Source organism: Charadrius vociferus, unplaced genomic scaffold (genome assembly GCF_000708025.1).
Source record: "Charadrius vociferus isolate BGI_N301 unplaced genomic scaffold, ASM70802v2 scaffold125, whole genome shotgun sequence".
NCBI classification, from domain to species: domain Eukaryota; kingdom Metazoa; phylum Chordata; class Aves; order Charadriiformes; family Charadriidae; genus Charadrius; species Charadrius vociferus.
The window spans coordinates 5,041,892-5,068,206 of NW_009649036.1; the positions used below are offsets into that span (position 1 = coordinate 5,041,892).

Consider the following 26,315-nt stretch of genomic DNA (forward strand, 5'->3'; position numbering starts at 1 on the left):
TATCAGGGTAGTTGAAGTCCCCCATGAGAATCAAGGCCTGTGATTGTGAGGCGATTCTCACCTGTCTGTAGAAGGCCTCATCAACTTCCCCATCCTGATCAGGTGGCCTGTAATAGACACCCACAACAGTGTCTCTCATATTACCCTGCCCCTTAATCCTTACCCACAAGCTCTCAACTTGCTCTTTGTCTGCTCCCAGGGAGAGCTCGATACATTCCAGTTGCTCTCTCACATAAAGAGCAACTCCACCACCTCACCTCGCCTCACTGGCCTATCTTTCCTAAAGAGAACATAGCCCTCCATAACAATGTTCCAGTCGTGTGAGCCATCCCACCACGTCTCAGTAATTGCAATGAGATCGTGGTCCTGTGACCGCACGCAGGTCTCTAACTCCTCTTCTTTATAACCCATGCTGCGCGCATTAGTGTATTCCTTTCGCATTGTTAGTCAAACTGGAACCTGATACGAAGCTATCTTGGAAAACGAATTATTTAATTTACATTTCAAACACATAGTGACTAAAATTGGATACTACGCATACGCTCTCAATAACTCCTCTTCTTTATAACCCATGCTGCGCGCATTAGTGTATTCCTTTCGCATTGTTAGTCAAACTGGAACCTGATACGAAGCTATCTTGGAAAACGAATTATTTAATTTACATTTCAAACACATAGTGACTAAATTTGGATACTACGCATACGCTCTCAATGCTTTTAGCGAAGTCTCTGATATGAGGAAAGCAAAGGGAGGAAAGAGGAAAGAGTCACTCTTACTCTCAAGACTCAGTCAATTGTAATTAACTCTCTATGGCCAAAAATCATGAGAGCTAGGATCTAACCCTAGAGATAACCAGAATATTTTTTCCTGCTGCCATTTTTCATAGGGGTCAAATCTAATTCCAATATCAACATGGGCTTTAGAGACATGAAAAGTAATTTTAAAAACATTTTAATCTACTGCATTAGATCATATTATTATCGACTGTGAATGTTAAAGAAAAGTGGTGTTACATCAGTTTCACCTATTCCATTAAAACACAAGTAGAAGACAACTGCATTAATTTTTAAATACAAATATTTAATTCCTAATAGATTCCAAATAATACCACTATAAGTAATATAATAATATAACAAAATAATAATATAATAAAATAACTATTTTAAACACATTCACGTTTCTAAATTTCTATACAGGAACAACCTAATGTCAGCCAAGTCATTACAAACAAACTTACGTTGCATACATTTTTTTCCAGACTTTTACAACTAATTTTATTATTTACCAAAAATCATTTGCTAAAATAGAAACAAGGTCAGAAGAAGTTAAGAGTTTGGCAATTTCACCTTAAAGGCACATTTGTGCACCCGTAACATTTCACAGTTGCATCAATGACACAGAAAGTCATTAAAAGCAAATCAAAAGGAATAGCTAGAGCAGACATCCCCAAAGTATATATGCCAGTCTACAGAAATTGGTCTTTGGCCTTCAATGCCATATTACTAAGAGGCCTCCTTACCAGATTCAGGTGCGCAATACTTTCAAAGATTAATATTTTGTGGCCTAACACATTTGTTCATTTTTATCTTAACACTGAAATACTGATGCTGACATTATCCAGCTAAAGAACAATACATATAGCCTAATCAATAGCCTTGCAGCTCCAAAAGAAATTACTACGTGCTGCACATCTTCATAAAACATCCATTTGTTTACTAAAGCTTTAAGCTTCCCAGAAACTGTTTATTAACACTAGCTCAAAATAAAACTCATGATTTTCAATATAAGCTAATTAAATTCAGAGCATCTGCAGGACAAACTTTTACCTTAATAATATTCTGAAGAACTTTCTCCGTTACCACAGCTTTATGGCAAGCTGTCTTTTGGTATAAGTCCACAACAACTTCCAATGATCTCTCAGCAAATGGTACATAATTCAACGCTACCCATTCCGCCTAGGAAAAGAAATCAGTAAATTACTGAACTGTATGTGAAAACGTATTCATTAAGGAACAGAAAACGTATGTTTTGCATTGAACTCTCAGTTTAATGCATGCAAGGTTTGCTAAGAAAATGGTCCAAGCAATAAAACTGCAAATACAACGTAGTCTGACTATGAAAATGCACTCTACATTGAAGTAAAGTACATTTAAGTAGGAGAAATGTTGCAGTCTAGGCAAGACAACTACATTAGGACAATCTTTAAGGAAATTTAACTCACCGGTGCAAATAGTTGTATCTAGTGTGATTCCATTGTGTTGCAGGACAAATAGAATAAGAAGAATTAATACATACATAATAGTTACCTCTTCGATTACACTGAATCAGATGCTCATGCTTAGTGAACAGCAGGGTACACAGATAAAAATAGTTATTGAACACGTCCCATTTCTCTACAGCACGTGCAATTCAAAAATTTGCAGCTTGAGGGAATTTTCTCCATTCAAAATTATCATGTCTTTCTATTAAATTTGGTATCACATGTAGGACAAGCTATTTTAGCTTAATCCACTGGACAAATTCAGACACATTCACTATGTCTGATGTCCAGGCAAGACCCTTCCTACACGGAGGAATGCAATGCATAAAAGCAAAGTAGAGTTCAAAGGGAGCAAATGAAGATAACAAAAGCATGTAAAAAAATACTAATAAATTAACTTATTACACAACATGCACAGTGAAGTTTTTACAGATGGAATAAATGTATCTTGCTAAACAACCTATATCTGAAGCTGAATTGGGTTCACCAGCCATGTGAAACAAGTGAGATTTCTAATTAATTACCTGATTATACTTTGCATTTGCAATGTGCTTTGTTTCCAGCTGTCCATACTGTGGAGGCTTGCAGGAAAATTCTACAAAAGCCAGCAGCTGGTCGAAGATTGCAGGATACATTATCTGCATACTTTCTGAGCCCACACATATAGCCTATACCAGACGAAAATACAAAAGCTTAATATGTATCTTAAGCTTTCATATTCAAAAATCTGCATCAGTACAAGGAGCTCCTAAAGAAAAAAAAATCCCATATAAGACCATGCAAGAGTCATGCTGTATAAAAGACAGTGTACAGTTCTAACAGTTTAAGGAAAGAAAGTTTTGTTGTTTTATTAAAGTAAATTGAGGGGCAAGATACCTGGGCATATATAGTTTAGTAAATACGGCTATCTCATTTCATCCAATAAAAGATATCTTTTCTTTACAAACTCCCCTTTGACACGACAGCAAAATATAAGTTTTATATAGGTCTTGTCTGTTGATCTCAGGCACATCTTCTTTAAGTTCTACTTCAAGGAACATTTGAATCTCAGAAGTAATTCATACCTGGTTTTCATAAGTAGTTAAAATTTTGTCTTACAGAAAGGAACATAAATAAAATGAGAATGATATGATTTTGGTATAGCTGAAACTCATAATCTTGCTTTAAAATGAAAAACATGTCAGGAAGGGTGTACTTAGAAGATGTCAATGAAATATCATGCTGTCATAGGCTAATGATTTCCTGTTGCAATATAAATCCCAAGGCAAACTTAGCGCATTTATTTTCAAAGCCGGATACAATAATTCTATGAAGTTACTCCAATTATATTCTGTCATTTTAAATGTCTTGCTTTTCCTCTCAAAGTCTCTGCTCTCAAAGCTTCAAGAAACAGTCTATTTATTGCTCCACAAAAAGACCTCGTGCTTGTACTGTCTTTTTTCTCTGGGGAGGAATCAAACCCCTTTTTCATTAACCACAGATCATCCATGACAAGTTGTGGCTGAACTCACTCAAGCTCTGAAGCTGTTTGAGTGCAGCTCATGCTGGGGTTGCGTCATGAGCTGTGGCAGTCCACGGGCTAGCAAAATCTTGAGTCTCCAGCCATGAGAGGGAGCAAGCCAACAGGGGCTAGAGGTACTGTCATCGCTAGATCACCCTACTGTAGCACTCCTTCTATAAAGCCATACTGCTCTGCTGGTGCTCAAGTTCAAGACTGTACTGAACCCTGAAAAAGATGCTTTGATGCTAGATACCCACTTGTGTGGCGAAAGACTAAAAGGTTGATTGCTGATCTAAAAGTATTCAACATGCTGTAAGACAATTTCTGCTGATATGCTCTTGCACTGAAGTCACTGCACTAAATTTTAACAGGTCAATGCAAGATTACATACCTACCAGAAAAGGTGTAAAAATCGTTTTATAGACCAACAAATGTATTAGAAAGGAAAAGATAGCATCCACAAACCCCCGGATAACTTTTGTATGGATGCAACTTACTTGCACAGATGCAACTTACATTACCCACAAAAGACTATCTTAACATCTATAATAGCAACACTTCAAAATACGTTTGCCGTTCACTCCATATTGTTAGATGATGATGATGATGATGATTATTATTCATTTCAGGATCAGTGGCAAATAATTTCAGATGCTGCTTTTTCTGTACTGGTGAACAAAAGCAATAACTACTTCCTATTTGAAGTTTATGCATGAGTAGCTTCTTAATATTTTACAAAACTCGTAAAATTTTATTTTGCAAATAGAATCATTTTCTATCCAGTCTACTGGGGTATTTTCAACTCTAAAGATTATCCATATAATATTAAAAAAAAAGGAGAATTAGGTCACTTAGTTTTGAAAATTCATCTAACTAGAATTGCTTTTCAAAGAGGTTTATGCTTCTGACTAACACCAGGTAACTTTTATCTAAAAAAAGCCTAGCAAAATGCATGACAAAAGATGTTGAAAGTATCTTTAAGAGCAACTTATAAAACAGAGTACTATCTACTGCATTAAGTGCACTTTTTTTACATACTTAAGAGACATCTATAAATCAAAAAGTAATGGTCAGGCAACAACAAAACACAAACAAACCCTAAAATAAAATACTCTGCAGATCATTGTTTGTTGCAAAAATTGACGCAGTACTTAAGTTTCAGAAATTTATGCTTTAAAGCATTCTGGTACTAACCTTCACATTTTTTAATAGTTCAGATTTATCTAACAACTCCCAGTGGAACTACTGTCATGGACTACTGTTTTTTTGGTTTTTTTTTTTACAGCTCTCCATAGCTAAGTCTCTACCATTGGTATATGTAAATACAGCCTTGAGTTTACCACATTCATAGCTCAAGAGGTTTGCACCCATGCTGCCTGCAGAGGCAGAATTCAAATGTATCTGATCCCCGAGTATGTATCTGTGTTCCTCTGGCTGATGAGCCAGCTCGCTCACTGTAGAGTTGACCTAGAGTGAATGTAGGGAGGGACTGAGAATAATCAGAGAATTTGGGCTTGAGTACAAACTTCATCTGAGCTACAGTGATGAAGCAGGCACTTACGCTACAGCAAGGAAAGACCAGAAAACATGCTCTAATGAGAAATACAGAGAAAATGAAGAACAAAACAAACTGAAAGCAGAACCAACGTTCCCTTCCAGTCCTGTGTTCCTGAGATGCAGTGTCCTTTGCTAGTGCAATCATATCATAAAATCTCTTTATTAAACCTGTCAGGGGCTCAGTCTTAAAACTGTCAGGGTTTTCTCATGCTATTCCAACAGCAAAGCTGTTCCAGAACTTCTCAGAAAATCACAACTGACCCAAATCTTCCTGTATCAGCAAAGAACAAAATTTAATCTGATCCCATGTGTAAACATGTAAGAAACATTTCGTTTCTTCAAAGAAGGTGGCAAATATTTACATACTCTTCTTTAACCGCTCCACTAGCTCCTGTATGTACTTCTGAGCGTATTCTTTCATTTGAATAGAGGAAGAAGATACTGTGGCCTCCAGCAAAACCATCTGATGGATGGCCTTTGCTCCACATCAGCGCTGGCTGGCTGCCTAGTCATGTGAATTGTACTGTGTTACATAGCCAAGAGGAGCGATCATGTGACTTCACAGAACTTACCGATGCCCAAATATACTTTAACTTATTTTTTTAGTGATTTCAGTGCTGTTCTGTTAGTAATATAACTACAGATGGTGTGGGAGGTACTGTATAAAATGAGATACCTTCCTATCTAAGTCTGTTTTTGCAAAGGTTTGTAACTGCCATGCTAACAATTTAGATTGGGAAAGGGGAACAGGAGATGTCTCTGGTTCTCATGGGGACTTACTGCTTTTGTTACTGTTTAAGGAAACTTCAGCTAAACCAGTTTAACACCTTGACAAGAACATAAAAAAATGTGCTGTTTTTCCTCATGTTAAAAACTCTCGTAAACCCTTCCTTGAAAAGCGCTAATGCCTGCAGCCTTTGGGAACTAAGAACATCTGGATAAGGAGACCAGCAAAGAATCAGAAAAATATGAGATGATATGGAGTGATTAAGTAGGGAAAACAGCACTTGGGCAGAGCTGAGCTGCTGGAAAGGGAAGGGTGCAAAAGGGTCAAGCCTGACTCGAAAAGGATGAAAATGTAGTGGATACCACTGGTGTTATAACTTCATGTTATTTATATCCCCACATATAAAACTGAGATTTAATACCAACTTCTAATCTTATACCTCTGTTCTCAAAATACATTCATGAATAATTGTTAAACCCATAAACTGAAGGAATGACTGCAAGATAAATCCCACAAGCAAGGCAGAATCATTAAGTAAGCATGGGATAACTCAACTCACGCCAAGCAAAAAGAAAACAAGACATTGAATTGCTGCTTATTTAGGAGGCACCACGTGTTTTGTGAGCTAAATGGGGCAGGATGCTGTCAGGTGCTGGGGGGGAGGTATGACCACATAGTTAAGCAAAGTAGTCATAACATGAAAGCCCAAAGGGAACGAAGAAGTCAGGTCACACAGATAGTTTTAATTCTGGCATTTCCCAAGTAGGTTGGGGGGGGGGCTGGAGGAGGGGCTGGTTGTTGTTTTAAAGCAGTGCTTAATATAAATGCATGATCTCATTCATTATCAACTTAGCTTCTTTTGAATAAATACATTTTCTGAATGAACAATGTATTTTGCAAGGTGATATTTTACACCTCCAGAAAGAAAGAAGCAATACTTTTTTCTTAACTATCCAGAAAAAGGACACCTTAATTTGTTGTTTACAGATTCAGTTGCATGAAAGGTGCTCTTTGAGGATGAGTTCTATAGTAAGAACTTCTTAAGCAGAGATGCAGCATTTTCCTTAAACAGCCGATTAACAAGAGGCAAGAAAGTAGGTGGTCTGCCAGAGACCTTTTTATATTCTATGTTTTGCAGGAAATCAAAGTTTTCATGATCACTATTCTTCTAGACTTTGTCTATGGCAGTACCTGGGTAACATAAAGAATACTGTTTGAGGGACTGGTCCCCCAACTCCATGTACAGACCTTTATAACTGTACAATACTTTAACAGATAAAGTAGACAAGTAAATGGCTACAAACACAGCACAACAGTTAGGGTATTTCTGCAATCACGCAAAAATGCATTTGATAAAAAGATTACACCATTCCTTTCACTGCAGAGCACCTGGGTTGCACCAGGAACAGAGATCTGATTGTTTTAATATAGTACACCGTGCAATTATAAATAATGAAAAAAAATCATGTTTAAGTCACCACACTATGGTTCTGAGAAGAAGAATTAAGACACAGTGTAGTTTACCTTTCACCATGCATTTGAAGTCACATTATTACCTTTTGTAAAACATCTAAAGCTGTAAGCACCGCTTCCTGTAAACTTGTCAAAACTGCTTCAGTGTAAGATGGAAGGATGAAAGGGGAAGCATCAGAACTGATTGGAACTGAAACAGCACCGTGCAAAATGACACCCAGCTTTTGGAGATCATCCATGCTGAAACCAGTCTTGATGTGCTGGTAAAGAGCTGGGAATATCTGAATTAAAGCTGTAAGAAAAGGCTGGCTGGGAATGAAAGTCAATTTATCACAAGTAATTGGAGGCCTTGTACTTTCTGAACCAATCCTATACCAGCTGTTCCAGGCTGCCCACCAAAGATTCAAATCTTCAATCTCATCTGTTATTACAGGTGGTTCAGATCCATTGTATCTTCCTAGTCTTTCTCCTATGGAGTCAGTCCTCATGAATGATCTGCCAAGACTAGTGGCAGTTGTTGTCCCCACCACCACAGGTACAGAAACATTGATAGCAGGTGGTGTATCAGGCTTCTCCGAGTCTCGGACAGGAGAAACAATTTGTAAGATCTCCTGGAAGCTTTTCAGAGCAGCCAAGGAAACTTCATTATTTTTGCTGAGAGCTGCTGATTGGATGTGATCAAGAAGAACATCCCAGGCTTGGGAAAAGTCTCCTATTAAAAAAAAAAAGAGAGAGAGAGGAAAAAAAAAAATAATCACATTGGAACTGGATTTCTCTTCCCCTTCCCACCCACCCTGTCTCTAAAAGGCTGTTCATGTACTTGTTACTCTAATACAGAGAAATTTCATGAGGTTAGGTGATGGCTTGAATGACTTTCCGAATATCTCAGTTCAACCGTAACCAGAAAGAATGAATGTGACGGAGAAACACACAAATATGAAGAATGAAACAATATATCTATGTTTATGTTGCATTTGTTAGCGAAAAATCACATACCACATCCCATACCAGAAAAATATAGTTGTGGTTTTTTTTTTATTCAGGATGGTGAAACAGGTGTGTTATTATACATACCAGATGCCTGTCGATTTCAAAAAGCATGCAGAAGGAATTAAGGGTGAAATCTACAGTCATGCAATGCCTCTAATAAAGAACTGATTTTAAAAAGCTCTGATAATTGTACTGTGGAGAAAGATTTCATTTTTGAAGTTTGACTTTTTCATTAAATTTAGCCTTAACCTTCAGTTTTCTATGTTACTAATTACAGGGTTTGAATAATTAAAGTAGCCCTGTAATGTTTGACTTTTTTATTCAGCTTTAACTCAAGTCTAATATAGTTTAAAGTCTACTACATTTCTGCAAATGACCAATACTCTTGACAGCTATTAGTATGTTGATATTTGTATCACAAATAACAAAACGGAAATAAAACACAACTTATTTCTAGTTAAATATGGGATGGTGAAGGTACATTAATGTAATGGGGAGTTTTCTTTGCAAGTCAAACACTCCCTATTTCCTTTTCACTTTCTCCTTATAGGAATTAAACATTAGGTCATTTACCAAGATATTGTAAAATATTACTACATACAATTGAAGAATGTAAACGTTCAATACTTCACTGACTTTACAACTGAGTTGTCTTTACATTGTAAAAGCCCTGTTAAACTTGACACACTGATGCCACAGAAGAGTTCTAGGCAAGTGTTGCATAACCTTAGAAAGACAAAAGGAGAAATACGTTTTGACAACCAAAAGAAGAGAGGAATTATTATTGGTATCAGGCTACTATAAATTAAAGCTATTTGGCACCCAGAATTGTGACTAGTGAGATTTAATCTCAAGTATTGTGATGCAGAAGATTAAATTGGTACCTACAATTTTTGGCTCTAAGGTGCATAAACTAAAAACTCCTTAATTTTCATCACATTTGAGGTGAGACATAACAGAACACACTTTTAAGCTAAGATTAAGATTCTAGCCCAGTACTTTAACTGAAAAAATAAACAAACTCCAAAAGCTTATTACTGTATCTTTCAATAACTTTAAACTATAAATTTTACCTAATGGCTGCAGTAAGTATCTCCTGGTGTTAAATATTCTTGCAACTCCAGCCAGTGTTAATACCCATGTCTCAGCCCACTGTTTCTCAGCTGTATCCCTTGAATGATGGATGAGAATGTTGCCTCCTCCTGATTCAATCTTCTCTTTGTCAGCTGTGGTAGAAGATTCTCGAACCCTATCCAACAGGTGAAATAAAACCTGTAATAGTCAGAAAAAGAGCAAAAAAGCAACTTTTCAAAGAACATAGTTGTATTCATGGTAAAACAAGAGAAAATAGTAATTTTTCCATTATCCTTTCTGTCACTGTGTCACCTTGAGAATTACTCTAAACAGTCTCTGCAACAGCTAAGAGTAAGAATCAGCCAACTGACGTGTGTTTGAAAAGGGTTAGGAACAGCATGATCAAAACCACCGAGAACAGTGTTAGCATCAACAGAAGGCTAAAACCCATGGACCTCAGATACCTCACAGGTACAACAGGCAGACTCAAGTACAGCCTGATTTTTCCATAAGGCACAACCAACATGACTGTGATCTAGAACAGGGCATTTGGCAAATCCGCTCAGAGAAGAGAGCCAAAACAGAGTGCAAAGCAAAGCTCAATCTAGTATCAGATCAGTCCAATCGCATGACCCTCACACATCTCCATATTTTCTCACAAATGAGTCATTCATCCTTGTAGAAAGGGAACAGCCTTTTTATCTAGCTCCTGAGTAAGAACGAAATGATCAAGATATAAAAATTACATTTCATAAGAGGCTTTAAGGGCCAGAGAAGAGAAAGTGTAAAAAAACACACCCAAAACCCAAGAAATCAGACTTCTGCCACCTTAATGTCTTAATAAACCAGCTAATTGATATTAAAATAGCATGTCAATGTTTATTGAAACGTGAATGCAATTTAAAATATCTGCAGTGGAAGCTTACACATCATACCTTCCATATTACTGTGTGCCACGTTGAATGTTGCAATAAAGTTCCATGAGCACCAATAGTAGAAAACAATGTCTGCCCAGCACTCTTTCTAACTGCAGGTCGGGGATCCACACACAGTTCTCCAAGTTTGGCATATAGGCATAACCAAAGACAGTCAAACGGTGGTGCAGGATGAAAAGGTCGATTGAGCATCACTCCCTTTTCTTCTGCCTGTTTCTGTAACACTGCTTCTTCTTTGTTCAGCTCCTTTTCAATTATTTCACCTCTTTGGAAAAAATAATCCGAAATATTCCACTACAAAATAAATAAGACATACGCCGTTGTACGATAAAAATATTATAATGCTCTTAATGATCATGAAATCAATTGTTTCTCACTTCCACATTTAAAAGTATTTTGTGAAGTAGATCAAGATATTAATTCTCCTACACTGATGGAAAAAGATCAGCACATAAATACTGCAAGGCGCAGACAGTATTTTTCTTAGCCTCAGCTTTTAGGTCCCAGTTATACATGAAGTACTAGAAAGGGAAACTATGTATTAAAAATAAGATACTGATGAATATGGCTACAAGACAATACAATTTCTTTAACCAACTCTGGTGTCATACAGATTAAAGATAAATTGTGCTCACTCGATTTACATATGATTCCAAATGACACCATGGGAGTTCAGTAAGAACTCAAAAAATAGGTTTTGGCTTTCATTTGCAGCATTGATTACAGATTAATTCTCATAAAAAAAAAAAAAAAGGAAAATGAAAGCCAGAAGCAGCATCACTGTAGGTTAATATAAAACTCACCAACAGACCAATTGAAGTTAAGCTAATATTTAGCTCTTGATTGTGAAGTCCAAAGCTTCCTGCAACTTCAACAACTATCTGTAGGCAAGTACATGGCATTGTTGGAAGAAAGTCTGTCACAACCAACTGAAGACACTGGAATGCAGTCCGTATTAAGGACTCTCTTAAAAAAACAAAACAAAAACAAAACACACACACACACTCTCATTTCAAATTTCTTTAGGAGCACAGGAATGTTTTGAATACAATACCTCAGGAGATAGCATTATTTATTTAAAAGAGAAAAAAATCCATTTAGTGTTTTTGAGATGAATTTGCAACATTTTTAAATGTTTCAACTAGAGGTTTTTTTGAGGTATAGCATTAGGTTGAAGCTTCAAATTCTGAAGAAGTACTTTAGTCCATGTTAAATAGCTAGTGAAGCTGAAGTTTAGTCTCTCCAGTGGTCCTCAGCTAGTTTTATATAGTAAAGTCCACTTCTCTGTTCTAGAGTTCTAGGACTTGTTAGTTCAAATGCATCAGCTAAAACATTCTAAATAAGCCACAATGGACAAAACAAATCTTAAGTTTAGCCATAATAATCTTCCAAAAAACTGTATCAGCAGTTACAAATTACATAATGTACACCAAACAGGTAGGGAAATGTGGTTTTATTTATTAGGAAAGATGCATGCTAACATAACAGTAGTCTTACTTGCTTAGACAAAATCTTTTCAAACTATCTGCCATTAAATAGATCTTTAATAAATACTTTGCCTTCAGAATTAAATTCTGAATATAAACATAAAACAAAATGTAGTATAGTGACAAGGTTTGTGACAAGGAGCTCTCAGAAGCAGCAAGGTCATCTATAACTAAACCCTTGTTTAGTGAGAGACAAAATGAAGGACTCGAAAGGAGAGTTGGAATGTAGATAATACAAAATAGGGAAGCTGCATTTAAATTTCACTATAGTTTTGGGTTTTTTTAATGCTTAATGTTTCGTGTCCAAAAGTTTGTAATACAGAAACTTAGTATCTTTCAGAACATATATCCCAGGAAAAAATTCAGAATACAGATGTCAGTTACATATTTCAGAATGCTAAATAAAATAATAATTTTTTCAATTAATTCAAAATTAACATCATAAGTGGACCATTTCCATTGTATCGTAACAGCCAAAATGCTATGGAAGCCCGAGGAATGCACAAGAAACCTCACATGGACAAAAATGGTACAACAGATAATTCTCTGATATGATGCATACTGTAGAGAGACATCCATCCTACAACATAAGATCAAAGGATTTATCATTGCTATGTTCGTGGAAGAAATGCTCACACACTACTTTCTCCCATATTCGTTACAGAAGTCTATAAAGTGAAATACAACCGAAACTGCTGCAGTTCCCTCTCCACTACAAAGTTCCAGAGGTATGTGACCTTCAAGGATTCTAAGACAGAAGGGAAGGAGACAGGAAATGAAAGTGCAGTAACACTGCTCATTTTGAAGAGCTAAGTTAATGAGAAAGTAACCTCTCTTTCTAATCTTCAAATGTGAGACAGCTAAAACAAATTCAAAACAGTTCATTTCCCAATTAATGTCCCACACTACTATGCGTTTGGAGAAAGGCTTCAAAGTCCCTCACACAAGTGGCAACAGGAGTACAGCTCTTCAAAATGTAAAATTGTCCTTAATGTTATAGGTGGTAACCGAAAAGGTAAATATAAATGCAGGAAACTTAAGCTTAGCTTGAAAACTTAAGATCACATAGGGCTTTATCTATCCTTAAAATAAACAGGAGTATCCCATTGAAAAATTCTTCAAATAAAGACTTCCTTTTGTTTGGCAGGCTAGTGCCATGCAATCAAGAAGTGACTAAAGTATCACCGGTTCTCAAAATAGCATCTTCTGTATTTATAGCAGCCTGCCAAGAAGTTCTTCTGGAAGGTAAATGGATTTCTGTCCTGTAATCCAGGATGTTCGCTGACCAGAGGGAATACACTTCTGAAGAAAGTCTCATGGTCAATAAGTTTATATTTAAAGTATGATAACAGTGCCCGCATCTTATGCTCACAGCTGTGAGACAAGAAATTCTGTTGTTTCCCAAGAAAAAGGAGGCTTGCTTCATTTTTTTTCATACTGTAGTTGATATGATGTGGGCAAACAGTGCTGTGTAGTTGAAGAAAAGTAGATTATTCTATATGCTTTGTGGGAGAAGACTAAGATGTAACGCAAGATCTTAGTAACATCTTGAGATATCTGCCAGTGAACTATGGGTTTGAGATGTAAAAGGATCTGAAACTGACTTGAGAAGGAATCTGTGTCGGTTCTCATTGATCAACAACCACAGTAAAAATCAAAAGGCATGTAGGAACCATAGAACACACTGCACCAAGTGTGGAAACAGCAGGTACCAAAGGAAGCATGGTTACCAAAAAGAGGATGTTCACAGCCAAGAACGCCAACATCTTTGGGCATTTTGGTGAGCGCTGCTGCCAGAGCAAGGAATACTGGTACTAGAGCAAAATCCTTCAAGCATTTGAAGGGGCTTTAGGAAGTCTTCACATGGCCAGAAGACAGAAGGTAAGGTGAGGCAAAAGGTGAATTCTTCTGATACGAGTTACTTGCTGACGTATCCTGGCCTATCCTGGCACTAGTCTTGACTAGCACCGAAGAAGGAATAACATGGTCTAAGTTTGTGGGTATAGCTCTTGGTGCTTACAGTTTCAGGGCCAGATGTTCATTTCACTGCTCATTTCAAAAAAAGTCCTTGCAACTTCACCTCTCACTTTCCCTTGTGGGCAAGAGGACCAGTAACATTCCCCTCTGTAGGCAAGAGTCAGCTGTGTTAGTCAAGGGATTCGCCCACAGCAAGTAAATAATCTTCCATCCTTGTACTACCAGCAGCCATTCAGAGAGGAAGGCTTCAACAAAAAGAGAGAGCATTCAGAAGATGACACACAGTAGAGACTACCCAAAGATACAGAAGAAAAAGAAACAGAGGAACTGTGAGCAACAGCTAAGTCATACAGAACTATCTGCAAACACCAGAGATGAGTCCAGCAGATGATTAAGATCAAATGAATTGGCACGAGGAGTACTCCTCAGCGTATACTGCATGCTGACCACAGGAAAAGGTAGAGTGGAACAATACTCTGGTCTTCTGGAAGATTAATTGAGTAAAATAAAAGTGTGGTACAGGAAAAATTAAAAACTGTATTTTTGTTGAGTAAAATTTTTCATAAGCCAAAAATGACCATAAAAAATTATGGCTATTATCAAAGTGGTTATTTAAAGTAAGAAAAAAAAAAAGCAGAATTCTTTCTACTATTCTTATCGTACATGATTTTACAAGTTTATCTCCACCACTTACCCCTGATCACTTCGGATTGCCCCCATGACTCCAAGTACCAACGGCCAACCAGGTCCTAAGCTGTCACCTTGACTTTGCAAAATCTGTAGCACACACTCCAGCTGCTTGATCCTGATATCAGGATGACTAATATTTGACAGTTCCTTTAGTGGATTCAATAAAAGCAACTGCAGTCTCTAAAAGTAAACAATAAAGCATATTAAGGATGCTAAAATTTATCTGATCCTTAATTATTTTTACGTATAATAAGTGAAAACATACAGTACCAATTGAAGATTCATTAAACGAATTCAGTGAATCATTTATTAAATGCTCAAATTCAGTGTCAGAGTGGCCTTTCTAAAAAAATGTTTATAAAGTATCTCAGCCAGAAATCTACATTCCCACCCCCCACCCCCTTGTTCTCCAGGTCCCTCAGGCAGTAGCTACAGCATGCTGTCACAGTTGCATAAAAACCACCATGCAACTATACGTTCCTCAGCAGGGCTAGACTCAGCTTCCTACTAAAGAGACCTTGAAAAAACTATCCATTGAACCTCAGTAAAAATATTAGAATGTTTTATTAATAAGGGATTGAATACCTGTGATTTGGAAGGTTAGGCAATTTATTTTTTACCTGCCACCACATCACATAAATACTTCTAAACATTCTGGAATTGTCTGGCACTCAGGGTGATCCGTAATTTGTTCTATCAAACGGACATAATATGCAAACATCCCCACTCTTTGGTATGTATTTGAAAAAGGAAGGACGGTAGTTCATTGGAATGCATGAGGTGATTCTCAATAGTTACATCTGAATGTTACAGCTGTAGGCTTTATAAACTCAATAGTAAAGTTGCTTTATAAATACCTCCTATTCATTGAACTGTAGAAAACTTCCTCTAGGGAAAATTTTGATCTCATGTTCATTTTAAGTTCCAGAAAAGGAGGAAAGCAGATGCTCTTAAACTTACTTTACCTGATTTTGAGATAACGGAGGATCATGGCTGAATGTCAGTCCTGCTTTAATGAGAGAAGTTAAAGCTTCTGCTCCCCATTCTCTCATTCTGGAGTTTGGATGCTGACAGACCTGAAAACACACCAGTGTTTTGTTAAAAGTGACTTTTATTTAACCAAGATTTGTATATACGTAGTATTTTACAAATTGATATTTTACTTATATTAGAATTTACATACAATAATTTATTTTTTTTTACAACAATACAATTAATCTCCAAAGGATAAAATTAGCTTTAACAGTAAAAAAAAAAAAATAATATTATCTTTTGGACAGACATACCTTCTGAATAAGGAAGCAAGAGGAAGCAGTGAAAGACACAGAAGGAAACATAATGAAAACCACAGCAGTTGAAGCCAATACATTTTCCAAACTGAATACACTAACTGCTAATTGAGATAATGACTGATTAAAAAGCACCAGACAACAGAACGCCTGAAACTCTCAGATTTTTTAGCCTTAAGCTACTCTAAAATTCAAAGTTTCATCTTTCACACACTGCTTAACATAATCAAGTGAGGAAGCACGACAGTAGCCAACACAGAAAGTGTCTGCTCTTCTATATTATCAAATACAAAAAGTAACTACATAGCAAATGTAAAATAAACCTTACACTCGTTATTTCAAAAACATGACAAACAATGGTGAACACTATTTCAAGCTTAAGTTTCATATGCATGTCTTCATTTCTCTGTCTCCTAATTATCTAAAGCTAATTTGTTTGCCAATTGCTTTTTTTAGAACAGAAAAATTAAAAACATTGTGAAAATCCATCGCAGATACCTAGTATGAACTGTACTCCCATATCTGACACATTACCCTCAAACAAATAATGTAAGTCTACAGTTTCATTGACCTCTACATAATTATTTCCACCCACCCTTCCAGCCCTAGTGCAGATGGTGTGAGAATCCAGAATCAACGTCCAAGGCAGGATCATAAGGAAGGCTGATTGTTTTGGTTGGTGGACCATTCCCTTATCAGCCACTAGCAAAACTAAAAAGGAGGATGATGCAGAAGAACTAACTTAATGTTAAAAAATGCAGACAAGAAAACAGCTACTCTCTTGAATTACTTACATTTTTGTTACCTTACATAAAAAAGAGAGAATTTGAACTACTTCATGGTGCTCTGAATCTGATCAGATAATCAGTTACAGAGACAGAGAATGAATTTTTCTCTCAGATTGTGTTTAACTGAATTTGCAGCTGGTGTTTTCTCCTTCCTTATTGTACCTCGACGACTTAGGTTTAAAAGGAAATAAAGCAGTACTTTAAAAGAAATTGAAATAGACTGCGTATTTCCTACAAAACAGTGACAAATACCCACAGTGGCTAATAGACTGCTTACTAGATGAAAACACAGAGTCTCAAGATGTGGATGGTGAACCTTATTGTCTTTAAGGGGGAAAAAAAGACAAGAAAAAGAGACGCCCATGCTTTAAGTCTTTAAACCCCAAAGTATCCAGATTTGTTCTAGATGAAAGATGATGTGAAGATAATCTCCACAAATAAGGTTAAAGAGGGACAATCCTTAATACTGTTTGAAGTAATGAACTGATTCTAAGGAAGTATCAGACACTTTCTGGAAAATGAGAAAGAAAAGCTTTCTCCTTTACCCACTTTAAATAGAACCCTGGTTTCGTATTTCACTCTTCTACACATCTGTGTAGAGAATTAAAACTTTACAATTACATTGTCACCTGTTTTTAGTTTCAAATTCAAAACTGAAGATTTTTTTTTTCCTTGACAGAGCATATTTTTCATGTTGAAATTAAAATACTTAAGAAATTGAAATAGGAGTACGACATCTATTTTCATATTTGTACAGTATTCTCTTAAAGAGACCATTCAAAATGTTAACTTAAACGTTTTTAAAACTACCACACTCTTTGTTAGTAAATCTAATGACTTCAATCTATCTGGTAAGGACACAAAAACATATCTTAAGATCTTCCTATATATGTTCATACTATGTGAATCCAAAGTGAAACCTGTTTGTGTTACCTTAATTATAACACATATATGAAGTATAATAAATTGATCATTTTAAACATTGCCATGTTTAAAATGTATACAGAATGACATCAGCATAAAGTCAATAAGAGATGTTAAAATATTGGAATTTAAATATATAAATTCACTTTTAAATTCAAATTGCAATGCATTCAGTTTGCAAAAAAAGAGTGCGTAAACCAAAACATGCAAATACAATTTAATTTTTTTTTTTTAAATTACACTTTAAAATGGAGTTTCCATGAGATCTTTATTAATAAAACTTAAGTTACAGTACAACCGATAAGAACAATTAGTTACCTCCAGAAGATGGCCAGTCAGAGGTCTCCAAAGAATCTCAATCCTGTGCATGTTAACTAATCCTGTTTCCAGTAATTTAGCAACAGCAAAAAGTGATGGTTCCTTAATAAAATGGAAATTGAACACATGACTTTTAGGTAACTCAGATAATGTCAGAGCCTTTTTCTACATCATAATTTATAAATTAAGGTGCAATTAATCTCATTGAAGTACTGAGTTTCATAGGCTGTGAATGCTGTCACAACTAGCATGGCTGAGAAGTTTCCACAGCATCTGCAGTACTTCATGAGAAGCCACAAGGGGGTAGCAACAGCATACTATGAAGAGTACTTCTTTCCTAATTTTTCATATAGTTTTCATCTAGTTTGACAATAACCAGAGCACTGATATTCCTTTCAAAACTCTCATTTTTACATAGTCCTCCCTCCAACCAGTTTTAGAACCTATTTTACTAGAAAAATAGCCTTTTTCCCATCACAACTTCTAAAATTAATATTATACATGAACAAACAATATAGAAAAATTCATTTAAGAATACCCCTTATGCTTTATCTTCCATTGGCTTCATAAATGCCCTGCAGGAATATGACAAATTTCCCATTCATCAAATACATATGCAAATATTTACAACAAGCTCCTCCTAATTTTTTTTTTAAATCTAACATATAGTCAAAATCACCGTTGTGCAGAAATTGTTCTCTGTTTCCATTTCTGCTGATTTTTTATTCTCATTTTCAACCGATTTTAAACACAAAATTTGCTTATTTTCATTCATTCTCTGTTGCTGTAATTGTCAAATATTATAAAGCATATTTTCTGTCATCATTACCTCAAGTGTAATAGCTCAAGGAAAAACTTTCAGAAACACTCCTCTGGGATTAGATTACAACTAAAATGTATACCCAATCTTATTCAATCACAGGGTCTTTAACCTTTATGTGCTAAAGGTTGTTTACTGAAGCTGACATAAATACCATCATTTTCCCAAGTAAATATAAATTATCAGGGTTTTTTTAATATTTAAATTGTTAGTTTTTTCCTGAAGTATATTACAAAAGAAAATTGGAATGAAAATGACCACCTCACAGAACATACTGTGCTATTCAGAATCCCTAAACTCTGAAATTAAAAGGGCTTTTAAAAGTTTTATCCGCCAATAATCTGATTAATGGAAACACATGACATTCCTTAGTTAACAAAAAAAACATAGCAGAAACACAATGAGAATGTTCAGAGAATTTAGTAACTGTATGAACCATTACAAGCAAGACATTCTCTGGTTCATAATTTACTTTTTACTCTAGAGTATCAAATGTATTACTACCTTAATATTAGAAATAGTTAGCTTAAAGGATAAATGTACAAGTCTTCTGCCCATTTCACAAAAACATCTAGAAAAAGAAAGAACTCTTTTAATACCTTATTGTTTCCATAGGCCATATCCATGGCTTCCAGAGACAAGGAGCAAAGGGCGTTTATTAAGTGATGTAAAGACACGTCGTCAAGGTACCTGAAAAATAACAGCTATCAAAACACTGCCAAGTTTGATATACACACATTATTTTAATTATACGGTAAGGTTTCTTACTGTGAGCTTTCAAAAAGCCTTGAAAGTATGTTGGATATAACTGGCAGATCAGTCATAACTGCTGTAGTCAGAACCTTGAAAAAGAGACAGAAATGCGCCTTATAGATTGCAACAGAAAATACTGCATAATCATTAAGTGTAAAATGAACAATCACACTTACTGTGCTGGGCCCTTCTACAGCTCTTCCAGGTTTTAATGCACCCCCAACACCAGGCTTCAGTCCCAGAATCCACACAAGATGCTGAAATACAAAAGGATCATTTTCAGCAGAAAAGCCTTTTCAGGCAAAGAGGAAACTAACATTGTACTTGAGCTAGCTGGCAGCCTTCCAGCCAAACAGGATTCAAGTGAAATGCTACAGTACTTACTCATGTCAATGCAAGTACAACATGAGTTAAAGCAAAGCTTCTTTTTCTGCTTACATAAAAAACTCAAAACCAAATTACGGCAAAAAAGCAAGGAGTAAGTATGTCCTTTTATACCTGAAGAGTAGCCAGGACAAGTTGCCACGATGTACCAAGAACGGCTCCATGGCAGTGAGCTAAGTTGAGTAACGTCCTCATACACTGGATGTTTTTTGAAGTCAGCTAAAAAAACCACAACCAACCACACAGTTTTTATTATTCTACAATCATAGTGTTTCTAGGAAACTTGCAATTTTTAACTACATAGCTTAATGATTACATTTTGTTTGCACTGGTACAATATATCTTTTTTAGAGAAGTAGTTCAGTATCTGTCCTTCTCTGAGTCTTATCTTGCTGGGGTTGAATATGATTCAATCACTGCCCTCTCCTCTCAGTTTCACATTATTATCAAAGACACAAGTTCAACTACTCCAGCTTTACGTGCATCTTCTCCACAAAATCAGAGCCTATCTTAAAAAAACCCATATAAGTGAAACTTCACATACAGGCACATAACTGAGCTGAGACCTAGGGTTTTTCAAATGGAATGGATGAGAGCTGCTGAGCTAAGAATCAGATAAAAAACAAGAATGAGTCGTCTTTACTGTTAGAGAACTTCACTGTCTGAGGCTGTTCCAAATTAAAAACTTAGGATAATATTGCAGATAACCATTATTTGTAAGAATGCTGTTTATCTGTTGCCTATTTTTGAGACACATTGAGATGCAGAAAGAAGCAGTTAAGCAGGATGAGATCACTCACAATTTGTACTTACCATTACTGTTCCCTGTGGCTGAAGAGCTAAGGGTTGCCCTACTGCTACAACTTGCTGATGAGACTCACTTGAGGGACTGATCATTTGAACATTCTGTCCCTGAATGGAATATGCTATAGGAAAATTGAAAAGAAAAAAAAAACGTAAATTTAAAATCCAGTACTTACTTGTAGTAATAACCACCTCCTGGCAAACACACTCCAGAGAATTTTTTCACAGTATCAGCTTTAAGGTAGCTTACTTTGAGACCTTTATTTATATTTAGATTATTATGTCATTGCCTTATGGAGTTAAAGGAGCCGGTTATTACTCCCTCTCACTATTAGATATTGCTTGCAATACATTAATACATTTTACGTCCAGACCGAAATACCTGTGCTAAGATACAAGCACTAGACTATGTCTCAACTCAAGTATCTGTGTTAATTGTGTATAAATGGTATCACTGTGTGCTACCATTGTAGCGCACTCAGAAAATGAAGGTATCATAAATGCTATGTCACGATGTTTTCCCAATACAGGGCTTCAGGACACCCACTTTATGACTTACTTGTAAAAAGAAGAGTAACCTATATAAAATAACTTAAGTTCACTTCTTCATTTCTATAGAGATCCATGTAGCTCAGTCGTGCATACTGCTTCACAGACTTACGATCTAGTAATAGACTTAGCTTATAAGTGGGAGTAAAGGTACTGGTCCTTGTTCCCTGACTAAGGTATTTTTGTTTTATATTAAGAGGTCTAATGTTAGATCCATCTGCATATTCTTCAGGTAGTTGTACTTCTTGGTACATAGTAATTCATTTTCAAAATTAGAAACAAAGTATATTCTCAACTGGCACATCCTATGAATTATAACATTCTCTCAGGATGTGGGAAGCATTGATTCAACTTCTTGTAAGCTGAACAGAGACCAGAATTTAAGAACTTCCATTTACGCAGTAAGAACTACCATCACTAAACAAATGTAGAAAAGACTGTAGTACAGCACAAATGCAGGATGTTCCAGCCAACTCTTAAGTATCTGAGTTGCCCAGAGACCTTTTCAGAATTCGAATGTCTTAATTTCATATCCTAACAGATCTTGAGGATGATAGACAGATCTCCTTAGAATGTGAACTTCTGATATATGCTAAGCATTCCAGAATTTTTAGGTGGACTAGAGTGATACCCAGCAGATGCTGCAAGACTAACCAGTCCTGGAAAGCAGGTGGTCTAGATCCTCTCTGAGGATTCTAACATAATTTAGTAGAGCCAAATACTACAGTCGCATATCTTTGCAATCAAACCCTGAGAAAATGTGGATTTAGAGGACAATACATGGAAACACAATTAAGGAAAACCTATATACTTACATTTGCTGGACAGAGCTGCAGTTGTGCTGTTTAATACAGTAAGAGCATAGTGAGGAGGCAAGGATCCTTTGCAAATGGCAGTGATAAAGGCATCTCTTGACGTCACAAGACCCAGTCTTCCACAAAGTGCAGCCATAGTCAGTTCTGCTTTCAGAATGTTTTCAGTGGCAGCTTCATCAGTGCTGAAACAGTACATATCGTTTAGTAAGAATTAATCCACGGCATAGAAGCAGGCAGCTAAACAAAACTGAAAGCAACGAGAACACATACCTTAAACCTCTCAACACTATAAATACTGAAGAGCAAGCATAACCAATCAACAAAATTCTTCAGAACCATTTCCTACAAAATTGGTCTGTAGTTCTGAATGACCTGGCAGGAGACTATGAGGATGTATTCGACACTAATTTCAGAAAATGGTGTTTGATAACAAAAGACTCTTTGAAAGAGATAAAAGTTATTACCTAGTAAACAGCTTTTCCAATTCAAAGACTGCATAGTACTAACAAGTACTGAGACATTATTTAGTCTCTTATCAACAGTAATCAGGACATGGGTACAATCACTTCAATGTGTTGAAACATTCAGTCAAAGTGAAAAGAAATATAAATAATTTAAATAGTTTAAATGCAAGCATTTGAAAATGTAATTAATTGTTCTATATTGAAATACATTAAAGGTTGATGCTAGACTTCTGGAGGCTTCTGTGTCGTTCCATCGTAACGGATCCTCACTCAGTCTAGCCATCACTAACCCACAAACCTGTCTGCTCAGGTGCATGAACAGTGCTCTCTCATACAACTGTCAACTTGACCAGTATCAAGTCAGTTCAAAATACAGCTGGGAATGTCATCTTTGAAAAATCAAGAGAAATGAAAGACCAAATACCTTGCATCAAGTAGAAGGGACAAAGCAGCCAGAAGACCACACCAACAAGCGTTCACCATTTCTTCCCAGACAGCTCTGCTAACTTGAAAGAAATACATATATTTATTTATAGCAGAAACACATTTTACTTAATAATTTCCAATTATATCACAAACAAAATGCTTGCTACTGCATCTTTTAAAGTCTGTCTGTGCAAACAAACATATAAAAACACATATATGTGTATACACAAACACATTCACACCAGTACCATTTAAAAAAGTTGCATTTAAAGTAACATTGCTGAAGTAAGAAATGTCACCAAGGCAATGCTTATTCTAAATTACACCCAAAAAATCTTACAAAAGTATATTTAACTATTTTTAATCTTTGTCTAAAGAAACATAAAAATAAACACTCACAAGTGCATAAATGTGGGACAAGAAACTCACTGAAATTTTGCAGTGAACCACAGAATCATCTAGGTTGGAAAAGAACTTTAAGATCATCAAGTAGGTGTTCAAGGCCAGGCTGGACGTGGCCTTGGGCAACGTGGTCTAGTGGGAGGTGTCCCTGTCTATAGCAGGGGGGTTGGAACTCGATGATCTTCAAGGTCCTTTCCAACCTAAACCATTCTATGATTCTATGAAGTTCAACTGTTAACCTAACACTGCCAAAACTATGTCCCTAAGTGCCACATTTACACGTCTTTTAAATACCTCCAGGGATGGTGATTCAAACACTTCCCTGGGCAGCCTGTTTCAGCCCTCGACAACCCTTCTGGGGAAGAACTTTTTCTTAATATCCAAACTAAACCTGCAATGGTGCAACTTGAAGCTGTTTCCTCTTGTCCTATCACTTGAGAGAGAACATCCGACCCCCATCTCTCTACAACCTCATTTCAGGTAGTTGTAGAGACCAATAAGGTCTGCCCTGAGACTCCTTTTCTTCAGACTAAACCACCCCAGTTCCCTCAGCCGCTCCTTATACGACTTGTGAAGGAAAAATAATCTCCTCTGGTATTTGTAATTTTCCATATTTTTTTCCATGTATTTAATTTAATAATAATTTTTTAAAAAAATAAAAATAGGTCTAACAGACCTATAATCTGCTCGTATCATTTCCACACCTCCCTCCCTCTGGCACGCCCTGCCGAGGCCCTGTGCTCAGCCGGTGCCGCCTGCAGCACCATGGAGAGCTCCACCTCCCCCAGCCGCGGGCGGTGCTGGGGACCAACCCCCTCCCCCTCCCTCGCCCTCCGGCAGCGCCGACGCCGCCAAAAGAACTTCAGCACTCCCGTCTCCGCCTCCCGGTACACCAGCCAAAACCACTCCTAAGACACAAGCCCTTCTGTATGTACACGTACAGGCTCCTCATATGTTGCACAAATACAAGCCTTGGTTCATAGTTCTGCTTTTAAAGAACTTCTGCCCTAAATACTTGTGTGTTATCTAAAATCTCCCCGTTAAAACATTCCTCCTTTTACTTTTTTACTAGAAATACATTTTTGTTTTAATATGGTTGTAACTGCAACATTTCTGTCAGTCAGGTTGTGTCTTGCGACCTTGGATCTCAGTGTTAAGCAAAATTAAGGACACAGGATGCCAGAATAGTAGTTCTGCAGAACAGAATGTCCATTATCTCTCCCTCACATCCCATGTAGATACATGTAACACAGTATTAATGGACCATACGGAGTCTATGTCTTACGGTGCTATAAGACAGAAGCAGTACTTCAGGTGTTTATTTTTAGAGAATACTGCTGTTCCCTTACACACAAAAAAAAACCCCAAAACCACCCCGTTGAAAGTTTTTATATACGATTTAGAAACCATAAATTCAAGCAACAAAGCATGAACTATTTTAATCCTGCTTTATGCAAAACTGCTGCGTTTTATATACTGTTTGCATTTTCAAATACCTAGTTCTTTCTCTGATTGGTCAGATACAGACTGCGAGTCCTGCTGCTCTGAAGACTGTGCTGGCAATGAAGTCGTCTCAGTTGCGGTTTGACTGACTGTTTCTGCCTCTCCCAACTCTCCTTCAATCATGGTAGTGATACCACGGACAAGATCCAGTAAACAGTGAAATGCCACTGACATGGCATAGCCTTCAGGAATCGTAGGTGGCTCTACTTTGTCCAGCATTTCCAAACTAAAAAATTGAAAGCGTGACAAGTAAGTGTATAACAGTACCACTGTGACTAAAAAACAAAAAGATTCCAAAGTAATGTTAAGTACAAACAGGCCTCAAATACCATCCTTCAAGATTCATAGCAACTCAAGAAAAAAAAAACATCTTGATTAATTAAGTCATTAAGCAAAAGAGTAAATGAGTCACTAAATAAAATAGCAAATGAAAGGGTACAAACCCCAAATACAGTATTTAGATCTGCGAATAAATATTTTAAAAAATTAACACATATAAGCAAACATCACTGAATGAATTATTCTACTTTTACTGTTATTTTACTTAAAGCCACTGCAACAGAACCTATTCAGAAGAACACAAGTACATAGCAACAACAGAGGAAATAGGTCAGAAAGTCATGACAGTGTGCATAGAAGTATAACAAATTGAGAACAAGCCAGACGTTCCATTATTGTTATCTTTGAGTCCATTTGACCGGAAAAGCCTGTCATAGCTAGATAATGTATGACCAAATATTCACCACCGACATGCACAGGTGAACAATAGAAGTTATTTGTACAAAGAGGAAATGTCTACATGATTCACCGCTGAAAACCATGCAATTAAAACATCACTATGCTGGAACTGCAGCCTCATTGCCACTTCACTTCATCTTTTACCTTAAAAGCACATAAAGAACTGCTGAGTTCAGGAAACAGATTGTAGCTGCCACAGCAGCACTGTCTACACAAGGAGAGACCGTCTGTTACAAAAACTACCTGCTACCCCAACCACCACTATTTTTGTCATTTGTTCTACAAGCTACTCTTAAAAAGGCTAGGCATTCCACCTACCAAAGAAACTTTTACATTGCAGTGTCACCATTCCTTTCTGCACAAAAGATTTTCCTTCTCCCAAACAGGTAACGCTTCAGTTATTACCTCTAATTTCCTGAAGATAGCTACCTTAGATATCTGCAGGCATAGGCAGCATAGGTAAATCAAATGGTCAACATTTCACCCTCTATCTACAAATAAGTTTGTACATATATATGGCTCTAATTAAAATTATTAAAGGGGTTTATAGTTACAATGTGGTGGTGTTCTTCAGGGCTCAGTACTGGGGCCAGTTCTGTTTAATACAATTAATATGTTTATCAAAGATCTGGACGAGGGGATCAAGCGCACCCCCAGTAAGTTTGCA

General features: G+C 36.6%; 1 protein-coding gene across 3 annotated transcripts in view; it reads right to left on the reverse strand.

Moving 5' to 3' along the window:
* The window catches only part of MON2 (MON2 homolog (S. cerevisiae)), a 63,212-nt gene that overhangs the window by 18,616 nt on the left and 18,281 nt on the right, over nt 1–26,315 (reverse strand). The window contains exons 11-28 of one of the 3 annotated variants that reach the window (XM_009887820.1): nt 24,904–25,136; nt 23,004–23,085; nt 22,116–22,297; nt 20,761–20,873; nt 20,062–20,166; nt 19,740–19,820; nt 19,579–19,652; nt 19,410–19,500; nt 17,991–18,092; nt 15,637–15,747; nt 14,676–14,851; nt 11,321–11,483; nt 10,518–10,811; nt 9,582–9,780; nt 7,602–8,230; nt 2,785–2,928; nt 2,222–2,239; nt 1,827–1,955 (exon numbers count right to left, since the gene is read on the reverse strand). In XM_009887820.1, coding sequence (XP_009886122.1) covers nt 1,827–1,955; nt 2,222–2,239; nt 2,785–2,928; nt 7,602–8,230; nt 9,582–9,780; nt 10,518–10,811; nt 11,321–11,483; nt 14,676–14,851; nt 15,637–15,747; nt 17,991–18,092; nt 19,410–19,500; nt 19,579–19,652; nt 19,740–19,820; nt 20,062–20,166; nt 20,761–20,873; nt 22,116–22,297; nt 23,004–23,085; nt 24,904–25,136 — 2,926 coding nt within the window. Of the gene's footprint in view, nt 1–1,826; nt 1,956–2,221; nt 2,240–2,784; nt 2,929–7,601; nt 8,231–9,581; nt 9,781–10,517; nt 10,812–11,320; nt 11,484–14,675; nt 14,852–15,636; nt 15,748–17,990; nt 18,093–19,409; nt 19,501–19,578; nt 19,653–19,739; nt 19,821–20,061; nt 20,167–20,760; nt 20,876–22,115; nt 22,298–23,003; nt 23,086–24,903; nt 25,137–26,315 lie in introns of all 3 variants that reach the window. The other 2 variants (XM_009887822.1, XM_009887821.1) reach the window with 2 other exon arrangements.